This window comes from Tachysurus vachellii, chromosome 18 (genome assembly GCF_030014155.1).
Source record: "Tachysurus vachellii isolate PV-2020 chromosome 18, HZAU_Pvac_v1, whole genome shotgun sequence".
NCBI classification, from domain to species: domain Eukaryota; kingdom Metazoa; phylum Chordata; class Actinopteri; order Siluriformes; family Bagridae; genus Tachysurus; species Tachysurus vachellii.
Genome location: NC_083477.1, coordinates 14,824,377 through 14,847,827, shown reverse-complemented (window position 1 = coordinate 14,847,827; position 23,451 = coordinate 14,824,377). Strand labels below are relative to the sequence as shown.

The window sequence follows — 23,451 nt, the reverse complement described above, 5'->3', positions numbered from 1 at the left end:
ATTTTTCGCGAGGTTTAACTTTACTGGAACCTTCAGGCCAGGTTTCAAGAAAAGCAAAGCAGACACCCTATCTAAGAGACATGACCCCATCAGTAATCCTGCCAGCTAAGAGCCCATTCTGCCCTCTTCCTTAATTATTGTCCCCATATGCTGGGAGTTGATGGAAGAAATTAAACAATTCCCAACAATCAGAACCACAGTCATCATAGATTGCTTCTCAAAGGCATGTAGACTGGTCCCCCTCAAAGGCCTATCCACGGCCATGGAAATATACTGTTTCACCATATATTCAGAGTTTACAGCCTCTCTGAGAATACCGTCTTGAACAGAGGGGTCTTCTGCAGGCTGATCGGTGACACGTCCACATCCAGGGTACCAACCAGGCCAAATGGTGCCATGGGACCATTCTGTCCACAAGAAACTTCCAACTCCAAGTCCCAAATAAGAAGTTCAGTCCCAGATTCATTGGCCCGTTCAAGGTCTCAAGGCAAATAAACCCATTAACTTACCATTAGGAACTTCCTCCCAGGTACTGAACCCCCCTTTTCATGCATCGTTACACAAGTCAGCCCACTGGACACACAGTGCACCAGAGGGAGACCTTACCTGAGTTTTAGCACTTCTGTGTCACTTCCTGTCCCACAGATATATAAATAACACTCATGCCAAAAAACACTGCCATTTTCAGTGTTACTGGAACTGGAATTGTTATAAAGTCACATTAAGACCAAAGTGAACATATGATACAGTATACAATGTATACAAATGGTATACAAATCACCCAACCCTAGTGCATAATATGGTGGTTAAGATATTTTGCAACTAGAGCTTCAGGGACCTTTTTTGCTGTGTGATATCTTAACCCAAATCTTAGTTGCTTAGTTGCCAAATTGCCACAATTGGGCCCCCTGAGTAAGGCCCTTAAACCTCTTTTAGCTCCAGGGGTGTATAATAGCTGCCCCTGTGCTCTAACCCCAAACTTCCGACGCTGGGATATGCGACAAAAAAATTTCAGTGTGATGTAATGCACTGTGTGATGAGAATAAATAATAATGTCAGATATTACAGGAAGCAGTTCAGTGCTGCTATTTTCACCAGGAGATTCTTAATGCAATATTAACTGTGGCTGTGCTAATTAATGTTTAAGAAAATAAATAAATAAATAAATGCACCGCTTACAAAATCTGTATTTAGAAATACAGTTACAATACAACTATACGATGTTTGCATATGTTTAATCTCAAAACATCACTTATTTAATGCAATTCATGTTTATTTTTTCTCATGGAGTTGTCTATACAAAGTCTGTCTAACATTGTATATTGTTACAGGTTAGCAAAACAGATCCATTCATTCATTCATCTTCTACCACTTTTCCAAACTACCTCGGGTCACGGGGAGCCTGTGCCTATCTCAGGCGTCATCGGGCATCAAGGCAGGATACACCCTGGACGGCGTGCCAACCCATCACAGGGCACACACACACACACACACACACACTCTCATTCACTCATGCAATCACACACTACGGACAATTTTCCAGAGATGCCAATCAACCTACCATGCATGTCTTTGGACCGGGGGAGGAAACCGGAGTACCCGGAGGAAACCCCCGAGGCACGGGGAGAACATGCAAACTCCACACACACAAGGCGGAGGCAGGAATCGAACCCCGACCCTGGAGGTGTGAGGCGAACGTGCTAACCACTAAGCCACCGTGTCCCCCGCAAAACAGATCATTCTGGGTTATTTTTAAATTATATCATATAATGCATGTCACATTAACTAACATAAAGAACAAGCCAGAGCAGGATCCAAACTGAGAAAAACAAGTCTGTCTCTCTCTCTCTGTCTCTCTCTCTGTCTTTCTCTCTGTCTCTCAGTAAGACACAAAACACAATATTCAGTACGCAGAAAAAGAAGTTAGAAGTTAAGACTGCAAACAGGAAGAAGGAAAAGGAAACTCACTGCACAAACTGAGATGAAACTAAAATCTTCTGTTGCACACACACACACAAACCTTTTTTGAATCTACAGAAACAAGGACATGTAATAGCCTCCCTGTGATGCACATTGAAACTGTTAAACCCTTTTTAGAATGTTAACAAGATGGGAAAGGCAGGGGTGAGAGCAGTCAATAACTCAAACTGTTATGTAATAAGCAACTGAATCTGAATTTGGCAACACACATTTCTCCTCCAGAAGCTCCCCACTGCTAACTATTTTTTTTTTTAAATAAAGCAACTCCCCCAATGCACATATTCTGCCACTGCATCAATTTAATGGGATTAGGAGGGCATTGGGTTACACAGTGTTGCCTCCTACACTGTGATGCATTTAACTATGCACCACAACACCAACAGCAGCATACCGCTTTTATCTCAAGACTGCTAAAGCAACACCAAACATGGCACTTAACCCTATTAGTTGCTTTTATTTGCTTGGATAAGTATATATTCTTGTAAATCACTTTGGAGAAAAGCATCTGCCAATAAATAAACTATGAAGTTGTTTCCTGTAACAAGGAATCACTTGTGAATTTAACTTTATAAATGACAAGGTCATGACTGATGTTCTGTGTGAGATGTGGGTTTAAGGTGTGAGACAGAAAATACTGAAAATGTGGTTGTATAAGACCTCTGAACCTTACATAGTTTGTGAATTTGTGTTTAGTCTGAGAAAACCTGGGATTTTCTTTGACAAAAATGTTTTTTTCTGCCAATAATAAATGTCAGGACATTTCTACTTTTATTTTCCCCCCAAACAACATGCACTTTTTTGTTATTGTTGTTGGAATTACTTCCATATTTTTTTGGATAATACTACTACTACTACTAATAATAATAAAAATAGACAGCAATAATATACTATCTGTTAAAACTTTGTCATCATCATCATCATCATCATCATGATAAAGGGGAAGAGCACTTACACATTGTACACACAACAGCAAAGTTTTAAAAAGGGGAATATGACTTAAAAGGCTATATAAAAAAACATTAATAAAATAAAATAAAACCAATAAGAAATAACCGAATTACACAGCAGTTTTCTCAGCTGATGTAAGAGTGAAGCTGAGGATGAAGGCTTGAGTTTAAATGACATGAGATACTTTTACCTCTGGAGACCTCAAGAAATAGAGAATGAAGTGGAATCAATGTCCATTATAAATGCATCATTCCTTCAAATTTAGAAGTAAAGTTTTTGTTTTTTTCCCCATAAGGACATAAGATTATAAATGTAGAAGTGGGCAGGGGATCTTTCAGTTGAACTGGACTGAGGAACCATTTTTATTCATTTGTTCATTCACTTTTGAAGCCAAAACTGCCTTTTTTTTTATTTATTTATTTTTTTGTAAATTTGAGGTTTTGTCAACTCAAGTAGTGTAATTTGACTTTTAAAATTATATATTGCAAAAGACATACAGATTAAAATCAATAAGCATTAAAGTCAGGGTTACAGACTATTAATGAAGATAAACAAACAGGACAATAAAGGGCTTCATACATCATGCAAATTCAAACAGAATGGAAAAGCAAACAAGATCATATAAATCTGCAGAAAAATGCAGGATCTCAGATCAGGTCAGTGATCTAATGTAGAATAACATTGATCACTGCATCACAGAAAGAGGCTCTGATGCAAAACAGAGTGAAAACACAGCAACTATAATTCCATTAAACTACACAGTAATAAACTGCATAGTGAAATGTTTAACATTCAGAGCCGCATGTGTGTAAAATGTCCAAATCTAGTTAAGTTTGTCAATATTGGAGGAAGTGAGATGTTAGACATCCTCCATACACAGGCACTCCTTACAGAGAGACTCCGGCCGAAGCCCAAATCAAGTGCCTATAAACATGTAGTGCACTACAGTAGGCTATAGTGTCATTCACTGTACTATCTGTGTAGTGCACTTCCTAGTGATAAACAAGGCGTTTGAGATACAATCGCGTCTTCCGCCCGAAACAGCGAACAGATTTTTAGAAGTATGTAGGAAAAGCACACGTCTGGTTTCATGCTTTCATTCAGAAATGCTACTCACATCTTTCTTAGAGATCTTCGGAGTGGTGTTCTTAAATTTGGACGTCTTGAAGCGATTCATTCTTGGCTCCTCACTGATCGTCTCGTGCCTTCCGGGTGTCGCTGTGTTGTCACGCTCAGCTTTAGTGAAGCAGAATGGGTGAAATCCTGAGCGCTGATTGGCTGAGCTTCAGACGCGGTCTGTTTTTACGTAGATAAAATAGTGAAGGCACCAATAAACCTTCACTCACATTCGTTCCCTTCCCTTTATCTATTCAGTAATACACTCCGTTAGCATGGTTTTGTTAACCATCAACAGGGTTATATTTACGGCATGATAACGGATATATGACTGATCATATTATTAATCCACCATTTAGAAAACACTGAGAATTAATGACACTTTATTACAAAGTTCTTACTCATCCTTTTATATATATATATATATATATATATATATATATATATATATATATATATATATATATATATATATATATATATAGAGAGAGAGAGAGAGAGAGAGAGAGATAGAGATAGAAAAAAGCCAGTTTAACAATATTGGAAGATTCAAAGAATATAGCTAAACAAATAAAACCAAAGAAATGTCTTTTTTTAAATTATCTGTAAAACGTCATTTTAAAAAAAATCTAATTTCTTGTGAGGAAACAGTAAGAACGCAACCACATTTATTTGTAATTAAAATGAATAAAATGACCTATAGTTGTACCACATAAGGTGCAAATTATTAGAACATTGTTACAGAGCATTTTAAAGGACACTTGTATTATTTAAGCCTCAGATATTTAGTTTGGTTTACTCTTAATCGTTGAAGTGTTGAAGAGGTTTCACCATTGTGAGATCCATAGAGCTCTCAGAGGCCTTCAGAAAGAAGACTGTTCATGGTTATGAGTCTGGTAAGGGATATAAAAAGATCTCAAAGAATTTTTAATCAGTCATTCCACTGTCTGAAACTCATTTGCAGTTGAAGAACATTTAAAACAACTGCCAACATGGCCAGATCAGGACGTCGACGCAATTCACCCCAAGATCAGACTGCAAGACGCTTAAAGAAGTCTCCAAAAACCCTAAAATATTATCACAAGACCAGCAGCACGCTCTTGCTACAGTAGATGTCAAAGTGAATGAATCTACAATCAGAAAGAGACTGCACAACTTTAATTATCATGGAAGGTCTGCAAGGAAGAAACATTTGCTGTCTAAGAAAAACATGAGGAAAAGACTGAAGTTTGTTAACGAACACAGAGACAAATGTCAAGACTTGTGGAATAACGTGCTTTGGACAGATGAGTCTAAAATGTTTTTTATTTGGAGACCAGAGGGCATGTTTGGCATAAACTAAATACAGTATTTCAGAAAAGAACCTCATACCAACTGTGGAACATGGAGGTGGAAGTGTTATGGTTTAGGGATGCTTTGCTGCAGCAGGACCTGGGCAGATCACTATCATACAATCCACTATGAATTCTACAATGTCAATAAATTGAAGCTGAAGTGGAACTGGACCTTGCAGCAAAAAATAAATAAATAAATAATAATAAAAAAATACCAGCAAATCCACCAAGGACTGGCTGAAAAGTAACTGAGAATTCAGGAATGGCCAAGTCAAAGCCCAGATCTAAATCCTATTGAGATCCTGTGAAGTGATTTGAAACAGACTGTGCATTCAAGAAACCCCTCAAACATCACACAGCTGAATGAATTCTGCATTGAAGAGTGGGGAAAACTTTCATCCAGTTGGGGAAAATGGGGGAAATACTAGCTATTAGGGCATAGTGTGTTGTAACTTTTTCCTCAGATGAAATATTCATTTTTGTTGATTTTCTTTTGTTTAATAAGTGAAAAGTGATTATTGTTGTTGTTACAACCAGTTCATTCTCATCATATGTTATAAATGTACATTGTTTGATTTAGTTATGGCTAGTAATGTTGTGTGCTTGATAGCTGACATATATGATAAAGTAAAGTACATGATAGAGTAGCAGCAGATGTAAAGAAGACGCAAGCAAAAATTGTTAGTGCATTTGTGCACCCTGTTTAGAGAAACTGAGGTGCTGTGACCCACTGGAGTAAGGAACTTTATAGAGTTTTAAAAAAAAAATAAATAAACAGTCAATAATAGAAGAAAGTTCATTTTATTCTGTATTTTAAGGGTATGCTGAAGTAACCATCTCATCATACACTGATTAACTATGTGGTCCATTATGAAGGACATTTTTGTGCATGTTCCACTATTCATACAAGACCACTTGTAACTGCCCTGGCTATATATAGGGTACATATATATATATATATATATATATATATATATATATATATATATATATATATATATGCAGCTTGTCTTATATGCAGCTTGTCTTGTTACAGAGTGTTGTTAAACAAACAACACTCTGTAACAAGACAAGCTGCATTTTCTTGCATTATTAACTTCTAGAAAGGATATTGTGAGATCAACTATAAAAATTCCATAAAATAAGTGATAATAGGAAAGTTCATGCTTTGCACAACTTTCATTATATAAACAAATTTTTTAGATATATATTTTTAAATATAATGTGTCATCCTTTATTCATTAAATGATTTTATTGCTGGGAAATCACTGTGACATAAAAGGAATTAAGCATTTTGGGGTTGTAAAAGAAACTCAGCTTCAGTCTGTGTCATTGATTATTAAACAGTATTGATTATTTCTAAGATGTCTTGTTGTCTTTCTAGAGAGTTCAATAGAACTCTGATCCAGGATCTGCATACAGCCCTGAGATCTCTTGCTGCACAAAAAGCTTTGTCTGAATAAAGCTTTGAAAAGAAAAAAAAACAAACATTTACATAAAAGAGTGGATTTTAATTAGAAACTGTGTTTTTTTTAACCTGCGGCAAACATGTTACACAACGAACTTCAGCCGCTATTTAATCTTAAATTCAATTCAAGTTTATTTGTATAGCACTTTTTACAATGGACATTGTCTCAAAAAAGCTTTACAGAACATGAACATAGGACAGAAGATAAACATACAGTAAGGAGTAATATAAAGAATTAATATAATAAAAATTAAAAATATATATAGTTCACAGTGTGTATGTACTGTATATGTATTTATCCCCAATGAGCAAGTCTGAGGTGACTCAGGCAGCAGTGGCAAGGAAAAACTCCCTTAGATTGGTAAAGGAAGAAACCGTGAGAGGAACCAGACTCAAAGGGGAACCCATCCTGATATGGGTGACACTAGATGGTGTGATTACAAATATACAGTCAGGCAAGTGTTGTATTGGTTCACATGAAGTTCAGATCTCCTCTTAGTATCATAGAGTCCAACTGGAGCTGGTAGATCTGTAGATGTCACTTTTGGTGTAAATCACCAAAAGCAGGTCACACATGACTGAGAAGCTACACAATTACTCACTTTGGTTTGATAGACTGTAATGAAAAGCTGAACTTAGCAAACATAACTGATTATTATGATAATTATTATGATTATGATCCTTATTATTTTCACTTCAACTTTAATGATAACCGCCCATTTATTGTGAGAAAATTTTACTGTGACAATTTCATTTAAACACATAAATATATTTAATTCTGTCCACTTTGGTTACAATAAATCTTGCTTGCTTTACACCTTATGATTAATATTTAACTCAAGGAATGAAACATTCTCAAACGACTTTTTTATATGCACTATAACATGCTTTATAATAACACATTTCATATGCTTATTTTATACATTATAATTCTGATATTTAAATTTGTCGATTTATAAAAAATAAAAATAAAACTGTCTTATCCCTGTAAGACTCTTATTCTGATCGGTCTTGCGCATGCGCACTGTGTACCACGCATGCGCAGTTTGTCCCCAGACTGTGCATTCGGTAGTGATGGCGTCTCCTGCAGCGCGGTGTGCAGCACGTTGGGTGACAGTCACTGTGTCCTGTAATGTCCGGACTTGTAGCACTTTTGTCTCCAGGCCTAATAGAGCTTTGGCGAAATTTGGTGGCGGGGTGTTTTGGTCAGCGGGCAGCAGAGTTAGAAATGGAGCGGAAAAAGCGGTGACATTGACGGGACTGTTAGGTGAGAGTCAGGCCTGGCTAAGCTACATGCTAATAGCCTGAGTGTGAGAGCAGACCAGCTATCAGAATTATAATTAAATTACGATTTGTTGACATACAAACTCCCAGTAATGCGAGCTGACGTTTCATTCGTGCTTTAAGACCTAAATAGAGATAATTACAGTGTTTTGTGGCTTGTGGTTGCAGGTGTAAATCCTCATCATGTCCTTCCGAGGCTGTGTTTCCATGTTAATGCCGCCGACAGAAATAAACAGGACTTTTACCAGATCCTCGGTGTCCCACGTACAGCATCGCAGAAAGAAATCAAGAAAGCCTATTACCAAGTAAGCCTTCAACTCTGTGTCCAGTGCGTCTGTAGCATGAGAGCGATTAGCAGACACAACATGAAACATCTTAATCAGAACTTTTAACATCTTCAGCATTTATGATAAAGCCAACATTCTGTTTTGTTACTGGATCTTATTTTGAGCCACAGGCAACAATTTGGATATGTTGTAGAACCTGGTATGAAGTTTGTTGCTGTTACTTTTCTAAGCGATACGAGTTCCGGAGTGTACCGGTTCTCAAAGTGGCTTTTTTTTTTTTTTTTTTTTTACATAGAATCCCATTCAAAACTTTGGAGGTTTAAATTGGGGTACCGACTGGCCTTCCGGTGGTCCCGTAGCCCCGCCCCCAAAATATGCAAAATTAAAAAACTTTTTACAACATTGACACGTGACGTATCAAAAACATTCAGAGCAATGAGTGGGTGGCGTTACGGGTATCTGGATGACGTCACGAGACGCCACGTGCAGCCCCCCCAAAATAAATAAAAATACAAAAATGGACACGTGACATATCAACACACTCAGCACAAAGCCAACATCAAAGTTTGTCGCCACAAACTTCATTTCAGTCTCCACTGTTGGTTTTGCATTTTAGAAAATCTTTTGGAATGTTTATTTCAAAAGCAATAATTTTCATAATGTAGATTATTGTGCAGTTCATGGCTTTACAGTTCAGTTACAGAGTTAAGAGTTCAGTTACAGAGGTAAGATTTCAGATTGCATTTAGGTTTAAAATGCTGGAAAGCTGCTTAAATGTTATTATAGATTTATTACAAAAGCCTTGTAGTTTGAATCCTACATTGTGACATTAAATTAGTAGACACACATTTTTTTATTTACACAAATTGGTTTGCTTCTTTCAGATGGCAAAGAGATATCATCCAGACTCCAACAAAGACGACCCACAGGCCAAAGAGAAATTTGCACAGCTGGCTGAAGCCTATGAGGTATCACAGTAAAGTCACAGACTTTGATCATGATGTGAGAAACATATCTGATCTTCTGTGTCTGGTCTCCTTCTAGGTGCTTGGTGATGAGATGAAGAGGAAGCAGTACGATGCGTATGGATCAGCTGGCTTTGAGGCGGGCGGAGCTGGAGCTGGAGCTAGTGCGGGTCAGCAGCAGTACTGGAGCAGCGGCACCAGAGTGGACCCTGAGGAACTCTTCCGCAAGATATTTGGGGAATTTGCTGGAGCTCGAGGCTTCGGGGACTTCAATGGCATCTTTGATCAGCCACAGGAGGTCAGTGAGTTTAAACGCTGATGAACAGGGAGCTGATGTGGATCACAAAGGGACGAGATGATATTGAAAATAAGAGACTTTTATTTTTTTTCTTATTATACCACAGCACTGTTCATGCTCATAGGTTATTGATCAAATTCGAGGGCTTTCACAGTGACCGTTTAGTCCAAAACAGAGCAGCTTTTGCATGAATAATTGGTAGTATGGAAACTGTCACTTGGACCAGAAAGCACATCGCAGTACTGAACCTGAGAGGTCTGTGTACAATTGTGTGTACTATTTAGTGAGTTTCTTATTATAAAGAGAAACAGAAACTTGCAAAAAATCATATTTTATTTTAAAATCCATAAACAAAAAAGAAACATAAACAACAAGAAAATTGGAATATTTCTTCTACTGTCATTTGTGGCACCATGCAGTCTTCTTAACACTACTACATTTAACTGGACAAAATAAAACATGGACCACTACATAGTTCTGAAACAATAAAAGAGTGTCACTCAGAAACATTTCCAGTGCAAAATGTTCTGATATTTATTAGGGAAAACCTCTCGGTTCTCCAGCGTTCTTACACAACTGAAGCTTACTACAAAACGATTATTTAAAACAATTTACATTATTCAAGTTTAAATGTTGAACTTTTTTTTATATATAATCCTTTAAACTTTCAAAATGACAGAGAAAAAAAGGTTTAAAGTAAATGCTAAATGTAAACCAAATAAAGACTAATGATGAACTTTAAATGAAAAAAAATAAATAAATAAAAATGCATATTTGCATGCCAGTGTCCAGGACTTCAAACAAGACCAACCTTAAAGGAGGCGCCGAAAACAATCAGTCTCAGATTCGCACCACTGTAAACATGCCCACTGTGGTGTGTGCGTCATTCTGGTGCCTGCTGAGAGAAAAATTAAAAAGACTGCCTCTATGAAGAGCTTTTGTGCTCTAGTTGTAATTAAATCACATTGGTTTGTATAATCTCTGTAAATGAAAAATGAGACAGAGCTTTAATGTAGTTCACAAATGGTTGAAACACTAACGAGACTAGAGCATACATTTGAGCCATCAAAGAAATGAAGTAAAAGTGGGGAAAAGAATACTGGATGAGTAGGACATATTGATCTCCCGAGTATTCATCTCTACTACATCCACGTTAGCAAACTGCAGCCTGAATGAAGACACTGAATTTCCTTTGTGAAAAACAGTTCTGATGTCCTTTTGTAGTTAAGTTCCTCTGGGCTCAGGACATTGATAGAGACCCATGTTTGTTGTTTGATGATTTGGGTTTGAAATCAGTCTAAAGCAGAACAAAAGACTTAGCCTTGCTGTTCCAATTGTTTCAGATTTCAGATATTTGGTGAAGTGTTATAAAGCATAAGCTTTGCAGTAGTGAGATGGAATGCAATGTATTTTCTCTTAAGCAGCTAACAGGGCCCAATGTCTTCCATCTGTTTTTTGTCAGTACGTGATGGAGCTGACATTTGCACAAGCTGCTAAAGGTGTGAATAAGGAAATCACAGTGAACATTGAGGCCACCTGTCAGCGATGTGATGGCAAAGGCCATGAGCCAGGTTCTAAGATCCAGCACTGTCACCACTGCAACGGCACAGGAATGGTAATCTATACTGTGAAATTCAACAACATGAGCTACAAACAGAAAGGCAGCCTGATACTAACCTATACATGGCCTTCGTGTCCCTTTAGGAGACTGTGAACACAGGGCCATTTGTGATGCGCTCTACCTGTCGGCGGTGCGGTGGCCGAGGCTCGGTGATCACGTCCCCCTGCATAGCGTGTAAAGGAACAGGTCAGAGCAAGCAGAGACGCACCGTCATGGTTCCTGTTCCTGCCGGTGAGTCATTCAACTAAAGTGAACATTCACATGTAAAGATATAGCAACGCTAACATGAAATTCTGTTCCTGTTAACATGCCTCTCCTGCCCTAATCACATGCCTGATCCACACTGATTAACTTACATGAAATAAAGTAGATGAAAGGAAACACGGTAGTTTCTATGCAGTGTACATGGGGTTGTGGCACTGAGCACACAGGCCAATTTTACAGAATTCTGTATGATTCACCTTATATGCAAAAACACAGAATATCTATTGTGCATAGCTCTCTACAGTTGTTACAAACAACAAAACAGACTAGTTTGGGTGTGCTGGAACTGGGATCATGTGATAACCTGGGGTCTGTGACGAAAGCCTTCTTACACATGATCAGATTGAACGAGCCCTGGGGATGATATTCAACAAGATGGCTTTGATTGAAGCTGGAAAATAGTGCATGTAATATTGTGTTTTCAGATCCATTTAATAATTTACACATTCCCAAACCAGCTGAATTGTTCAAATTGGCATTTGTGAGGCCGTGTGTGTCTTAAGCACAGAAATCTATCAGTGTTACTGGTGCTAGGTTGTGATATCGGAAATTTGTCATCTGGACTGTGCAAATTCTATTATTTTTATTATAGTTTGTTCATGAATGAACCCATTTTATTTTAAGCCAGGGATATTATGGCTGACCTATGTGTGAGATCTAAACCATGTGGTTTGATGCTTGTTGTATGGTTGGTTTTACAGGTATTGAAGATGGGCAGACAGTCAGGATGCCTGTGGGAAATAAAGAGATCTTTATCACATTCAAGGTGAGTTGATGTATTTTTTGTTTCTATTTAAATAACAATCTGACACTTCAGGACAATAATGTTGTTGTTTTTTACAGACAATGAAGCAAAGTTAGTTACTGCCTAATGCTATTATATTATCAATGTATTATAAAATTTTTTCTATTTATTTATTTATTTATTTATTTATTTATTTATTTATTTATTTATTTATTTTAGAATTAAAAAATATCTAAAATGTAGAGACAGAGAGAGAGAGATTTCACCAAAGTGAAAAAGAATTAACACCTACTAACTAAGGAATAAAGTACAACTGCTGTTAAATAGAAATGTGCTACCCAGATTTGATTAATTTCTTATGAAAGCACATCCATGTACGTTATTCCTTCAGTTTACAGAGAAATTCCATAATTACTTTTGTTTGTTAGTGTGCTACATGCATGATTACACAGCTCTTTATTAAATTTGTATCTGTTAGGATTTGCCAGGTTGAGTTAAAGTCTAGCTTTTTGGTCCTCAGGTCCAGAAGAGTCCTGTGTTCAGGCGAGATGGAGCAGATATCCACTCAGACGTTCAGGTTTCGGTGGCTCAGGCCATCCTGGGAGGCACAGCACGAGCACAAGGACTCTATGAGACAGTCAACCTTTCTGTGAGTTAGTTCTTTAATGCAGAAAAGTTTTTTTTTGAGATTTGTACTCTTGGAACGGTGTCTAACCTGAATGTTGGACAGATCCCTGCTGGCGTCCAGCCCGAGCAGAAGATCAGGCTGTCTGGAAAGGGAATCCCACGTGTCAGTGGCTATGGTTATGGTGATCATTACATCCACATCAAGATTAAAGTCCCCAAGTATGACACGTTTATACTTAATTGTTTATATAATCTATTCGAGTATTCAATTAAAATTTTATAAAGCACTGTAATCACTGTGATCGTTATAGTGAGTGTCAAATCTCATTGATGGTGATCCTTTATTGTGATGGTATTTAGGGTGCTAACTGACAGACAGCGTGCCCTCATTATGAGCTACGCTGAAGATGAAGTAGATGTTGAGGGAACAGTAAATGGAGTCACTACAACCACTACAGGTGAACACACACACACACACACACACACACACACACAGATAGGAGTTTGTGTTTTTACCTTTTCTCAGTTGCAGTGTGTGACAAGCTACATAATTTTGTCTTCACTTCAAAAGAGAAGAAAAAAGGAATGTTTTATAGCTGCTGTAACAAAATCCTTTGGTATTGTGCTCTTATTCATACTAGTGTTAACTTCCTCAGGTAAAAGATCTACAGGAAACTGAGACAGCAGTGAGGGTAATGAGGACACAGGGCAGCTGTTATGACCAACTGCTGGACACACAGAAGAGAAGCAAGTGTGAGATCTCTCGCTTGTCAAGCAGACAGCCCCAACATGACACACAGGTCTGTCCACCATTTCCATAAAGGCCTTAGGGAAGAAGATGATTTCTGATAGGACCTGCTGATCCACACTGAAGCTGATCTCACTAGCTTTGCGTGCAGTGTGGTCTAGTCTGTGGAAAGCATTCTGGGAGCTCAACAAACGCACAGAAATTTCTGACTTGCATCAGAATGAATGAATTTTATGTTGCAGCGTTTTGTCAAAGGTTGTATGCACTGCTCTTAAATCGTTACAAATTACCCCATGTTCCATTAACTGTGCTTTAAGTCTGTATGCTGGTTAGGTGTGATTTTCTGAAGTTCTGAGATTTCTCTCTGCACAGATGAGGCGAGTGCCTGATCATCTTCACAGAACAGTGTGTTACAGTAACTGCTGCTCTGCCTCTTATTATATAAGCTGTTATTTAAATGTTGAAGATGTCACTGTTTAAACAGCATTCATAAACCTTTATGATCGGTTCACAGTACATTAAATTGGACATCACAAGTCAAATGTGTTGGATTAAGTGTTTATTAGTCCAAAATATTTGTCACATAGTGGGAAGGTACAAAGAAGTCATTCGTGCAGACAGACAGAACTATAAACAAACAGTTACTAAGCCTAAGATAATTGTACTGGTAATCTGCTCCACTATAGATTAGTTCCCATTTAAAGGTGCAATAAGCAACAATGAATGAATGAATGAATGAATAAATCCATTTGAATGTGGACTCTCATTTTGGTATTACAAACTGTGTGTATTAAACTATCAATGTTTTATCTTAAGTTTGATTAGCCTGTTGGCGGCATCTGTTAAAATACACATCAACCTTTACATAACATTCTCTGTGCATTTCTCAAACACCAGCTGCTATGCAAAGCCTTTTCTGGGGGGAAAATCCTCAGCATATGCAGCCTGTTATTGTAGTGACTTTGGTATTCTAAATTAAATACTATTCAGTTCTAATAGCACATAAATAACAGGAACATGTTCTTTGGGTCCAGGAAAGCAGAGCCACTTATTCACTATTTGGTGACAATTTTAATTTTACTTCAATATAACAAAAGCAAATTTCACTTTAATATATTTCTTAGGAGATGAAACCAAACTATATAATATCTAAGAAGTAATCTACTGTGCATATGCAGTATGAGAGAGTGCAAATGAGGCAGTTTGTGTGCAGGATCCCTTTTTTAAACATTGAGATACCTAAAAGCAAGAAGTCTGAAACAGCTGCAGTAGTCAAACGATCAACAAACTGCTTTGTGCAAATATTCATATACTCCTCAGTTACAAACTGACCCTGAATTTAATTATTCTCTAAATCGACTCACATTTTCACAAATGTGTAGGAGCTTAATGAGCACATTTAAGATTCTTTTCCTTACATTGCTTAGCACTGAGCTTGTGTGTTAGTAAATGCCTAATGTTAATGCAAGCTGAAAAACGTTAAGGCCAACTGCAAGCTTATTTATTTACTCATATTGTTAGTTGAAGGAAAATGCCACAAACCATCACCCTATCAGTAAAACCATTTTAAACAGATTTTAGTGGTAATATATGGTGTATTATATAACACTTAAAACCTGCCACTGATAAATTCGGTACATTGGAGAAGATTGTAGCTCCTACTTTATCAGGTTAGGAAGAAAAATACTTGTGTACTTTTTTCTATACTGCTGTTTTATTTCAATTCTACTCAAAATCTAATCACATCATTCATGTAAACACCGTGTGGCACCAGATTGTTGCAAAAAGTAATCACATGACACTTGTGTGTGTATATATATATATATATATATATATATATATATATATATATATATATATATATATATATAAAAATATATTAAACTCTCAAAACCCCTGCCTACTGCAACAAGAACTGATTTGGTGGTAGTAGCAGTAATACTGAATAGAACAAGCACTGTCCTAAATGGTGTACTAATCCCTAAGGACCTCATACAGAGCTCCATGTAGGAGCCTTGAGTAAAGTCTTGTGTAATGGTTATAGATCAAACGTCTTTAATCCCATCCACACACAGGACTGGTGTTCAGCTGTAAATCATAGTCTACTTTAGACCTCTAATTTTAGTTTTAAATTCTCACCCATTTCTCATCTCTCATCATTGCTTCCTATCCTTTCCCTGTACTTGTGTGGAACTGCAGGGAGTTGTGTGTAGGAGATCATTGCTTGCTTGGGTCAGAATGCAGCAAATGTGCCTTCACACTTATTACTTTTTCTGGTTTTGTTGGGGTTTTTTCCCCCTCAACCACCAGTACATATTTTACATGTGATTTTTCTGGATGCTACAAGTGTTTCACTGAAGAGCACTTGAAATATGTACAGATTTACCACACGATTTACCACACGACTGAATGAAACCATTCACTGATAATATTCCAATGCTGCAAAATAACTAAAAAAACACCACCACACCTACTACTGAGATATTGTACGATAAGTACGATTTGTGTGGTCCCACATTAAAGGTGGATGCACACAGCAAGGCGCATAAAGGGCTCCTGTTCACTTTTATTCTCCTCCAAAGTTTTGCCAGACTGATACCAACGTCAATCTACAGAGCAGGCAAGACTATTTAGCCGATGTTCGCTAGGAGTGGTTAAGTGTTAGGATTACAGTGTGTTTGTCAGAGTCGACCAGCGAAATGTATAGAGAACACTCTGGGTCGCCTTCTAAAGCCTTTCACTAAAAGTACAGTGCAATCTAAAGCCTCACAAAGCTCATAATCAAGCATGCAGAAGCAAGGACCACAACTATGGCATTTGGGCCAGTGCATAAATGTTCTTCAAAACTTTATATTCTGAACTGAAATTACATCACAAAACAGCTATTATAATTGTATTCATACAGTATAAAATAGATACAGTTAAGGTTTTAATTTTGCATACGTCTTCCAGAATCTGCAAAATGTTAATAATTTAAATGAATAAGTGCTGCAAAACACAATACTAACTGAATAAAGCAAATCACATATGCTTTATTCTTAACATTGTGTTGTTTCCTGCATGATCAGTGACTCTTTTTTGTGAGTTCTTCATGAGTGCCTTGTTCACCCTGAGCAGTTAAACAGCCCACTGTTCTTCAGAAATACCATCCAGGTCCAGCAAAATTCTTTCCTTTTCCTGTATCTTCTACATATCTGGCCCTTTCTAGCAGTGATTATACTGTATAATGCTGTGATCAATGTTTTTTCTGAGAACAACTGAGGTACTCAAAGGTGTAGATACTTACTGATGATAAAGGCAGCAACAAGAGCAAGGGGGTGTAAACTTTTAAATAGGATAATCATATTATTTGTTTTATTTTTACATTCAGTTCTGCCCTTCAAAAACTACATAAGATATATACGTTATCCAGAATTAACATTTTGCAGATTCTACAATGTGTATGTAAGCTTGTGAGCTCAACTGGCTCTATTTATTTGCTTTTCACTTTGCAGCACAGATTCATGTGAAAATATTTCTCAATTAGTAACAGAAAGGTGAGTGGGACTCATTGTTTCCCAGGTGGAAGAAGAAATTAAAGAATGTGTACATGTCTATTAGACCCGACCCATCATACTACTCTTGTGAGGTTGGTGGTGGAAGTTCCTCTTTCAAAATCAGCTTTAGTATTTAACTATTGATTAGGATTCTGGTAAGGGGGAGGAACTCCGCCAGCATAAACATTCAATTCTACAATTCCATGGCCATGAAGGAATCATTTGAGGTACCAAGCAACCAATCCAGCAAGAGCGGCAATCCACGCAGCTAACAGCACCTGGCCTGTGGGGTTTCTGAGGACTGCTGCAGCCATCTGATAAACATATGCTGATCCTCCACTGGCAGCTACAGCAAGAAAGAGAGGCAGACATGAAGGCCACCATGAAATCAGCATGTCATGACATCATTCATGGCCATAATTTCCAAAACATTTTTGAAGACGAGCATTTGGATCAGGCTTACCCATTTTGGCGGCGTAGTATGGACATTTGCTGACGTCTCCTTCCATGTGGCCGTGGATGGGTCCTCCATCCAGAACGTCTTCCTGAATTGTCTTCCCCATTTCCTCCAGCTCTTTGAAAACCTAAGATGAACACAGAATTATACAGGGTCAGTAGGAACAAGATTTTAACATATGCCAACATGCTAGCAACACAGAATATAGCACCTTACATTTCACCAATAGTACGTCTTGCATTGCTTAAATTGCTCGTACACTGAAAACCAAACTCCTTTAGATTTCTTGCTAGAAAGCGCATCTGTGCAACTCATCACATTCTCTGTCAGATCAGTGCTTGCTCTTTACAATCACTACACTCTGTTTGCAATGATTACACCCCCACATTGTGCCTCTTGTCAGTGTAATGTACCAACTCACATTAAGAGTATTTTCATTACCCAATCCCAAAACAGCCACAAACTTGTGCTCTGTTCACGAACATGAGAACAAATCTCACCACTCGTTTATAGTCATTGTTGTCCTTCGGCTGCTCCCTGTTGTGGTTGCCACAACTGATCTTGTGATCTGCATTCTTAAGTTTTAGCACAGGTTTTTACCTGCAGGACACCCTTCCTGATTATTCTGGGCTTGGGACCAGCACTGAGAATTAACCACTCTGGCTGGGTCAGTTCCCTGCCCGGGAATCGAACTCGGACCACGGCGGTAAGTGCACAGGATCCTGCCGCTGGAGCAGGGAACTCTTTCAAACTAAATATCTAAAATTAAAAACTGGGTGTTAATACATTTACTGTATCTCACACTTATTACAGAAGTCCAGAATGCTCCTTCGGCTGCCATCTGAAAGATCTTGAAGACTGCCCAGAAAAGTGGACTCCGTTATTGCAGGTGTGAATACAGTCTAAAGTATTTGAAAATTAACGGTATAAGATGTGTATGCAAATTTCACTGTATAGTTCCTCATTCTTATATTTTTTATCTTTTAGTCAACTTAAGTCAAACTTCATAGAAATTGGCTGACGGTTTGGTACCAAAACTAACCAGACATGAATTCTAACATTTCAGACAGCAAAGTGATTATTTGCTGCTTCCTACCTCCATATTGAACTGGAAAGCCCTCACAGCCTCCTGAACAAGGCTGTCCTTGGTGTTGGCATCGAGTTCCAGCTCGTTCATTCGGCTGCGGTACAGCTGCTTAAATGCTTTGTTGCTGTGGATGCTGTCGAACTGATAGAAGAAGACTCCCTCTCCTGTAGGGGGCAGCTTGAGGGCACGCTGGGCCACTTTCTTCAACACCTGACCCCCTGAGAGGTCACCCATGTAGCGCGTGTATGCATGAGCCACCAGCAGCACAGGATCTTCACGACCGATTTCATGAATGCGCTCTATGTAGCGCTGAGTGGCAGGAGAGCAGCTGATCTGACTCTGCCAGTCCTCGCCATAGAAGTACTCGAGATCCCGAGCCAGGGCCTCCTGCCGGTGAAGCTCATTGGGGAAGTAAAGAGGTGCAAAATGTGGATGATCCTTGTTTTTCTCAATCTCTTCCTCCATGGCCGAATAGGTGTAGTAGAGTGCCACAGCTCCGAGCTGTAAGTAAAGAGATATTTTAGACACTTGAAGTTTGCTTTGGTCTGAATATGTTCTATTAAAAACAGAAAGTAATATTCATGTGGTAAATTAAATACAGACAACTGGATATTTGCTTTCTAGTACGTCTAACCTTAAAGAGTTCTTTGCGTATCTTTCCATGAAGGAAATCTTTGACAAACTGCGTGTTCTCAGCTTGCTCATGAACTAATTTGGTCCCTGCAGCTAGCAGCTCAGAGAGATCTTCAGGTCTGTAATGGAAGCAGCTTCATTAGAATGATGCAGAATAAGCATAACTGAATAAACATTTGTCCATTTATACAAACAGATCAGAGAAAGAGTTCTCTGAATCACTCTCTGGTGCCTCCCAAATGAGGATGGATTCCTTTTTGTGTCTGGTTCCATTCAAGGTTTCTTACTTATACCATCTAAAAGAGTGTTCCTTACCACAGTTGCCTCACGCTCGCTCGGTAGAGATAAACAGGGATAATGTAAATATATTTACATAAAAATTGTATGGTCTGTAAAGCTGCTTTGAGACAATGTCCATTCAGTAGTCCATACAGTTCAGTAGTCAGGGCACTGAGCAGGGAGTCAATTGCAATATCCTTCCAGTACACTAAAATTTTCACTCCCTAAAAAATCCCACAATGCACCACAAAAACATGGGATCATCGAATTCTCACTATGTTCCCGTATTGGAAATCGCGTCTCGTTTTCTGTAGCCTCTCTAGACATACTCTAAGCCCAATGAACTCTAATGAAAGGTACTCATGTTTATTGTTCGTTCTATTTAAAGTTTGTTTGAGTCTAATGACTTTTAAGTGACTTTTTTAAGTTTAAATCTATTTACTAGCCTACGATCCTTCCTGAAGTACTGTGACAAAAACACTTGGTTAAAGTTTGTGACATATTGACATTTTCAGGTATTTACACTGACTGATGAGGAAATTAGAATGTCTCCGGATACTGAGTCATCAGTGTCCCAATGTGTAATGATACAGCATCCTTACCAGTGCCCCAGTTCGTGTACATGATATACTGATTGACCACATAGAATGCTTATGCGTTTGTGCTGCTAGGTTTCGACATTGCCAATTATCCTTCATCCAGGTCCAGTGGCACGTGGGTGTGTTTTACTTGAGAAGAACTTGAGAAGGATTTTGACAGAAGAAAACTTTTAGTTAAATATTCCTATGTGGAACATGAAAACTAAGAAAAGAGCAGAACAATGCAGCACAAATACTGTGAGGAAAACTCAAGTGCTACAACAGTCACCTCAAATTGAGCAAAAAGACACTAGTCAGACTCCCATAACATCTTTAAGTGCAATGCAATGCCAAACATATAAATAATGCAAATAAAACGATGCTTTGTACAGTCACAAAAACCCTGTGTGTCTCTGTTATGTGAACAGCAGTTCCAGTGTTTGATGAAAAATTTAAATAATGTCAATTGGTGGCAGAAAACACATCGATTGGAGGAACATCAAAGAGGAAACCTTTAGTAGTTTAACCTTTAATAGTAAAAGTGGATGTCACAAACTGGATGGAGAAGTGTGAAATAACAAGAGTATTTAAAGAACTGACTGAAAAATTAAAAGAAGCTTGATATCAGTGAATGCCTGGTCAAACTATATAAAAAAACAAATTCTCTCACTGAAGTGAATCGTCAATTTACCGTGGCCATGTTCTGTATTTATTCAGTCATGGTTGTTGACTGTGCAAATATGCAAATGCAAAGGCTAAACCTGTGTTTGCAAGGAATCTATAATGTGAAACACGAACCACAAGATTCCGCTTTACCCGGATTTTACAGTGACCCAGAGTTAACTATTTTATATAACTATTACACTATAGTTGTGAAAAGTCCTTCATATTCCCATATTACAGTACTACCACAATGGTAATTCTACTAAATCCATTTCTATAGATGTCAGCATTGATAATGTATTAAAGACAGCAACACCTGGCATTGTCATTTTCCTCTTTATCCTCGTACACAGGTCCTCCACTATTCACCACACTCACACCACTGGCTGAATCTTCTGTCTTTACTGCAGACATGTTTTAGCCTCCGTCTCTGCTGACTGCCTGATTTTCGTTATACCTGTGGAAGTGATTCAGACGTGATTTTCAGTACAATTCCACAAGAAGTGGAGTCTTAATATAAGAAAAGTAATAATAATAATAATAAAGGCACTTCAGTGTTACTACTTATTGAAACTCATGATGTATTCTTGTGTTCATGTGTTACGTCATGAATCTATGCACAATAGGTTTTTAAATGTATCAGGAACAAAGTATTAATCAGGGTTTGGGTTTTTTAAAAAAAAATTCCAAACTTTAAACATCCCACACAGTTTCATAAAATGCATTATTTTAAAATGAAAGGAAATGAAACTAAAAGCCAGCAATGTATAAAGACATTTTTAGTGTGAGAAACAACAAGAGGCCAAAGGTCTTGCTCAGCTTGGTGCTACCACCACCATGCTTCCAGACTAGAAATTGTGACAGGTTCAGTGGGTGTAAAGAGTTATACAATACACTTTATCTTGTTTTCCTTCAGCAACTGTTTGTGTACAACCTGCAGCTCAGCTAAAGTTTACTGCCGTTCATAATAAACACTAGTGTGGCTGTATAACGTGTGTGACAGAAAACTGTGTTTTAGTAAAATAATTAAGCACAGACAATGTTAAGACAATAATAAACAGCTAAAAGTTAGCAGCAAAACTGACAATATACAGAGAAAAGACCTGAATTGTTTACACAACTGTTTCAGCTGACGGGGAGAAAGTAAACAAAAGGTCATGACTGGGTCAGAAAGGTCTTTCTGGTGTTTTCAGAGCTCGCAGTGAATGTGAGGGGAAAGCTGCTGAGATTTCGAGCTACATCTGTTTGTTTCTGTACATTTTACCGCTCAGTAACGCCACGTGTTTTAGATCCGCAGCTGCGACGCGTTATAGCGAGCTACAAGCACCAACACGGGAAACTCTGGCTGTAAGTGAACGCAGCAGTTCACCATTTAATGCGTTTGGAACACTGCCGGCTGAATAAAACTAGCTGAAATGCACAGTGTATGTAAACCAATTTTGCTGGAAACCGTCACCCAAATAACGAGCTCTATGTAACCCTACAGCTCTATGTAACCCTACAGCTCTATGTAACCCTACAGCTCTAGCTCTGTGTAATCCTACCGCTAGGTATCATCCTGTAGCTAACACAGCTACAAACAATAGCTTCTCTCATCAGCTTTCCAGCTGCGACTCCTAATAATCAGCCTCAAACCCTTCACATAGTCCCCAAAGGCTTGTTAAACAAAACACTTAAAACACTAACCAGTGTAAAACATATAATCAGTAAAACACACTTACCTTTACCTACAACGCACTTGCAGTTAGAAAGGGGAAGTGCTTATTTGCCACGTGCTTGTCAAGCGCACAGGAAAACATTAGTCGACGAGCATTACGTCATAGCGTCCGCCATATTGGAGCGGTCTATATTCCAATGTAAGATAATACACTAATACACTAGTACAATAACGCGTGTGTATGAATTGATGCTCGTTTATCGATATTAGACTAATGTAGAAGTTTCCTTCGATTCCAGTGGTGTAGATTATATGTTTTCATACACGTGTAACACTAGATATAAACATATACTGTACATACACAACTGAGATTTCTAAGAAATATGAGATTTGGTGACTTGCTGAGTTCTGAGATTTTTGAAAGATAAAGTATGTTTTATGTACAAGAAAATGCAGGAGCCTTATTGTTTGTGTTAAATATGTGAATGGTATATTCAATGAAATACTTTTGCAAGTCCTGTGGAAAAAAATGATCCATGCACTCACTTATTTTGATCAAGGTTGCAGTGGATCTAAAGTCTGTCCTGGGTGTTTCTTGAGCATTTGTGCATACCTCAAATTGTTATTTTCAAAACAAATTGTTGTATAAAATTACATTTGATTTATCAATTCATTTATTCCTCTACAATAACCGCTCCATCTTGGGCAAGGTCGTGCAATGCAGGAATACATCTTGCTTGGGATAACAGACCAAATCAATGCACATATGGGTGCACATAAACGCTGCTAAGAAAATTACTAATTACTAATTGCTAGGAGTTCAACCATATAATAATAATAATAATAATAATAATAATAATAATAATAATAATAAAC

At 37.9% G+C, this 23,451-nt stretch overlaps 3 protein-coding genes across 3 annotated transcripts in view; 1 reads left to right on the top strand and 2 right to left on the bottom strand.

Annotated features, from left to right (window-relative positions):
* coro7 (coronin 7) overlaps positions 1–4,186 on the bottom strand; it is a 106,399-nt gene extending 102,213 nt beyond the window's left edge. Inside the window, exon 1 of the mRNA XM_060892810.1 lies at positions 4,046–4,186. Coding sequence (XP_060748793.1) covers positions 4,046–4,105 — 60 coding nt within the window. The 5' untranslated portion in view covers positions 4,106–4,186. The remainder of the gene's footprint in view (positions 1–4,045) is intronic.
* A 3,689-nt stretch (positions 4,187–7,875) lies between these two features.
* Positions 7,876–14,451, top strand: dnaja3a (DnaJ heat shock protein family (Hsp40) member A3a). Its single transcript, XM_060891852.1, has 11 exons — positions 7,876–8,113; positions 8,299–8,435; positions 9,302–9,385; positions 9,462–9,680; positions 11,143–11,295; positions 11,385–11,532; positions 12,267–12,331; positions 12,831–12,959; positions 13,041–13,156; positions 13,298–13,395; positions 13,594–14,451. Exons 1-11 carry the CDS (start codon positions 7,921–7,923, stop codon positions 13,614–13,616), a joined length of 1,365 nt encoding a protein of 454 aa, XP_060747835.1. The 5' UTR covers positions 7,876–7,920; the 3' UTR covers positions 13,617–14,451.
* On the bottom strand, positions 14,228–22,686 carry hmox2b (heme oxygenase 2b). Its single transcript, XM_060891853.1, has 6 exons — positions 22,640–22,686; positions 21,235–21,375; positions 19,400–19,517; positions 18,775–19,266; positions 17,685–17,805; positions 14,228–17,567 (listed from the first exon to the last, which is right to left on the bottom strand). The coding sequence occupies exons 2-6, from the start codon at positions 21,330–21,332 to the stop codon at positions 17,440–17,442; spliced, it is 957 nt and encodes a 318-aa protein (XP_060747836.1). The 5' UTR covers positions 21,333–21,375; positions 22,640–22,686; the 3' UTR covers positions 14,228–17,439.
* Positions 22,687–23,451: the final 765 nt, after the last annotated feature.

Coding starts and splice junctions, on each gene's coding strand:
- hmox2b (XM_060891853.1), bottom strand. CDS start 21,332: ATGTCTGCAGTAAAGACAGAAGATTCAGCCAGTGGTGTGAGTGTGGTG. Junction 19,518..21,234: donor GAGGAAAATGACAATGCCAG/GTGTTGCTGTCT, acceptor CTTCCATTACAG/ACCTGAAGATCTCTCTGAGC. Junction 19,267..19,399: donor TACGCAAAGAACTCTTTAAG/GTTAGACGTACT, acceptor CTTTACTTACAG/CTCGGAGCTGTGGCACTCTA.
- dnaja3a (XM_060891852.1), top strand. CDS start 7,921: ATGGCGTCTCCTGCAGCGCGGTGTGCAGCACGTTGGGTGACAGTCACT. Junction 9,681..11,142: donor TCTTTGATCAGCCACAGGAG/GTCAGTGAGTTT, acceptor GTTTTTTGTCAG/TACGTGATGGAGCTGACATT. Junction 11,296..11,384: donor ACTGCAACGGCACAGGAATG/GTAATCTATACT, acceptor GTGTCCCTTTAG/GAGACTGTGAACACAGGGCC.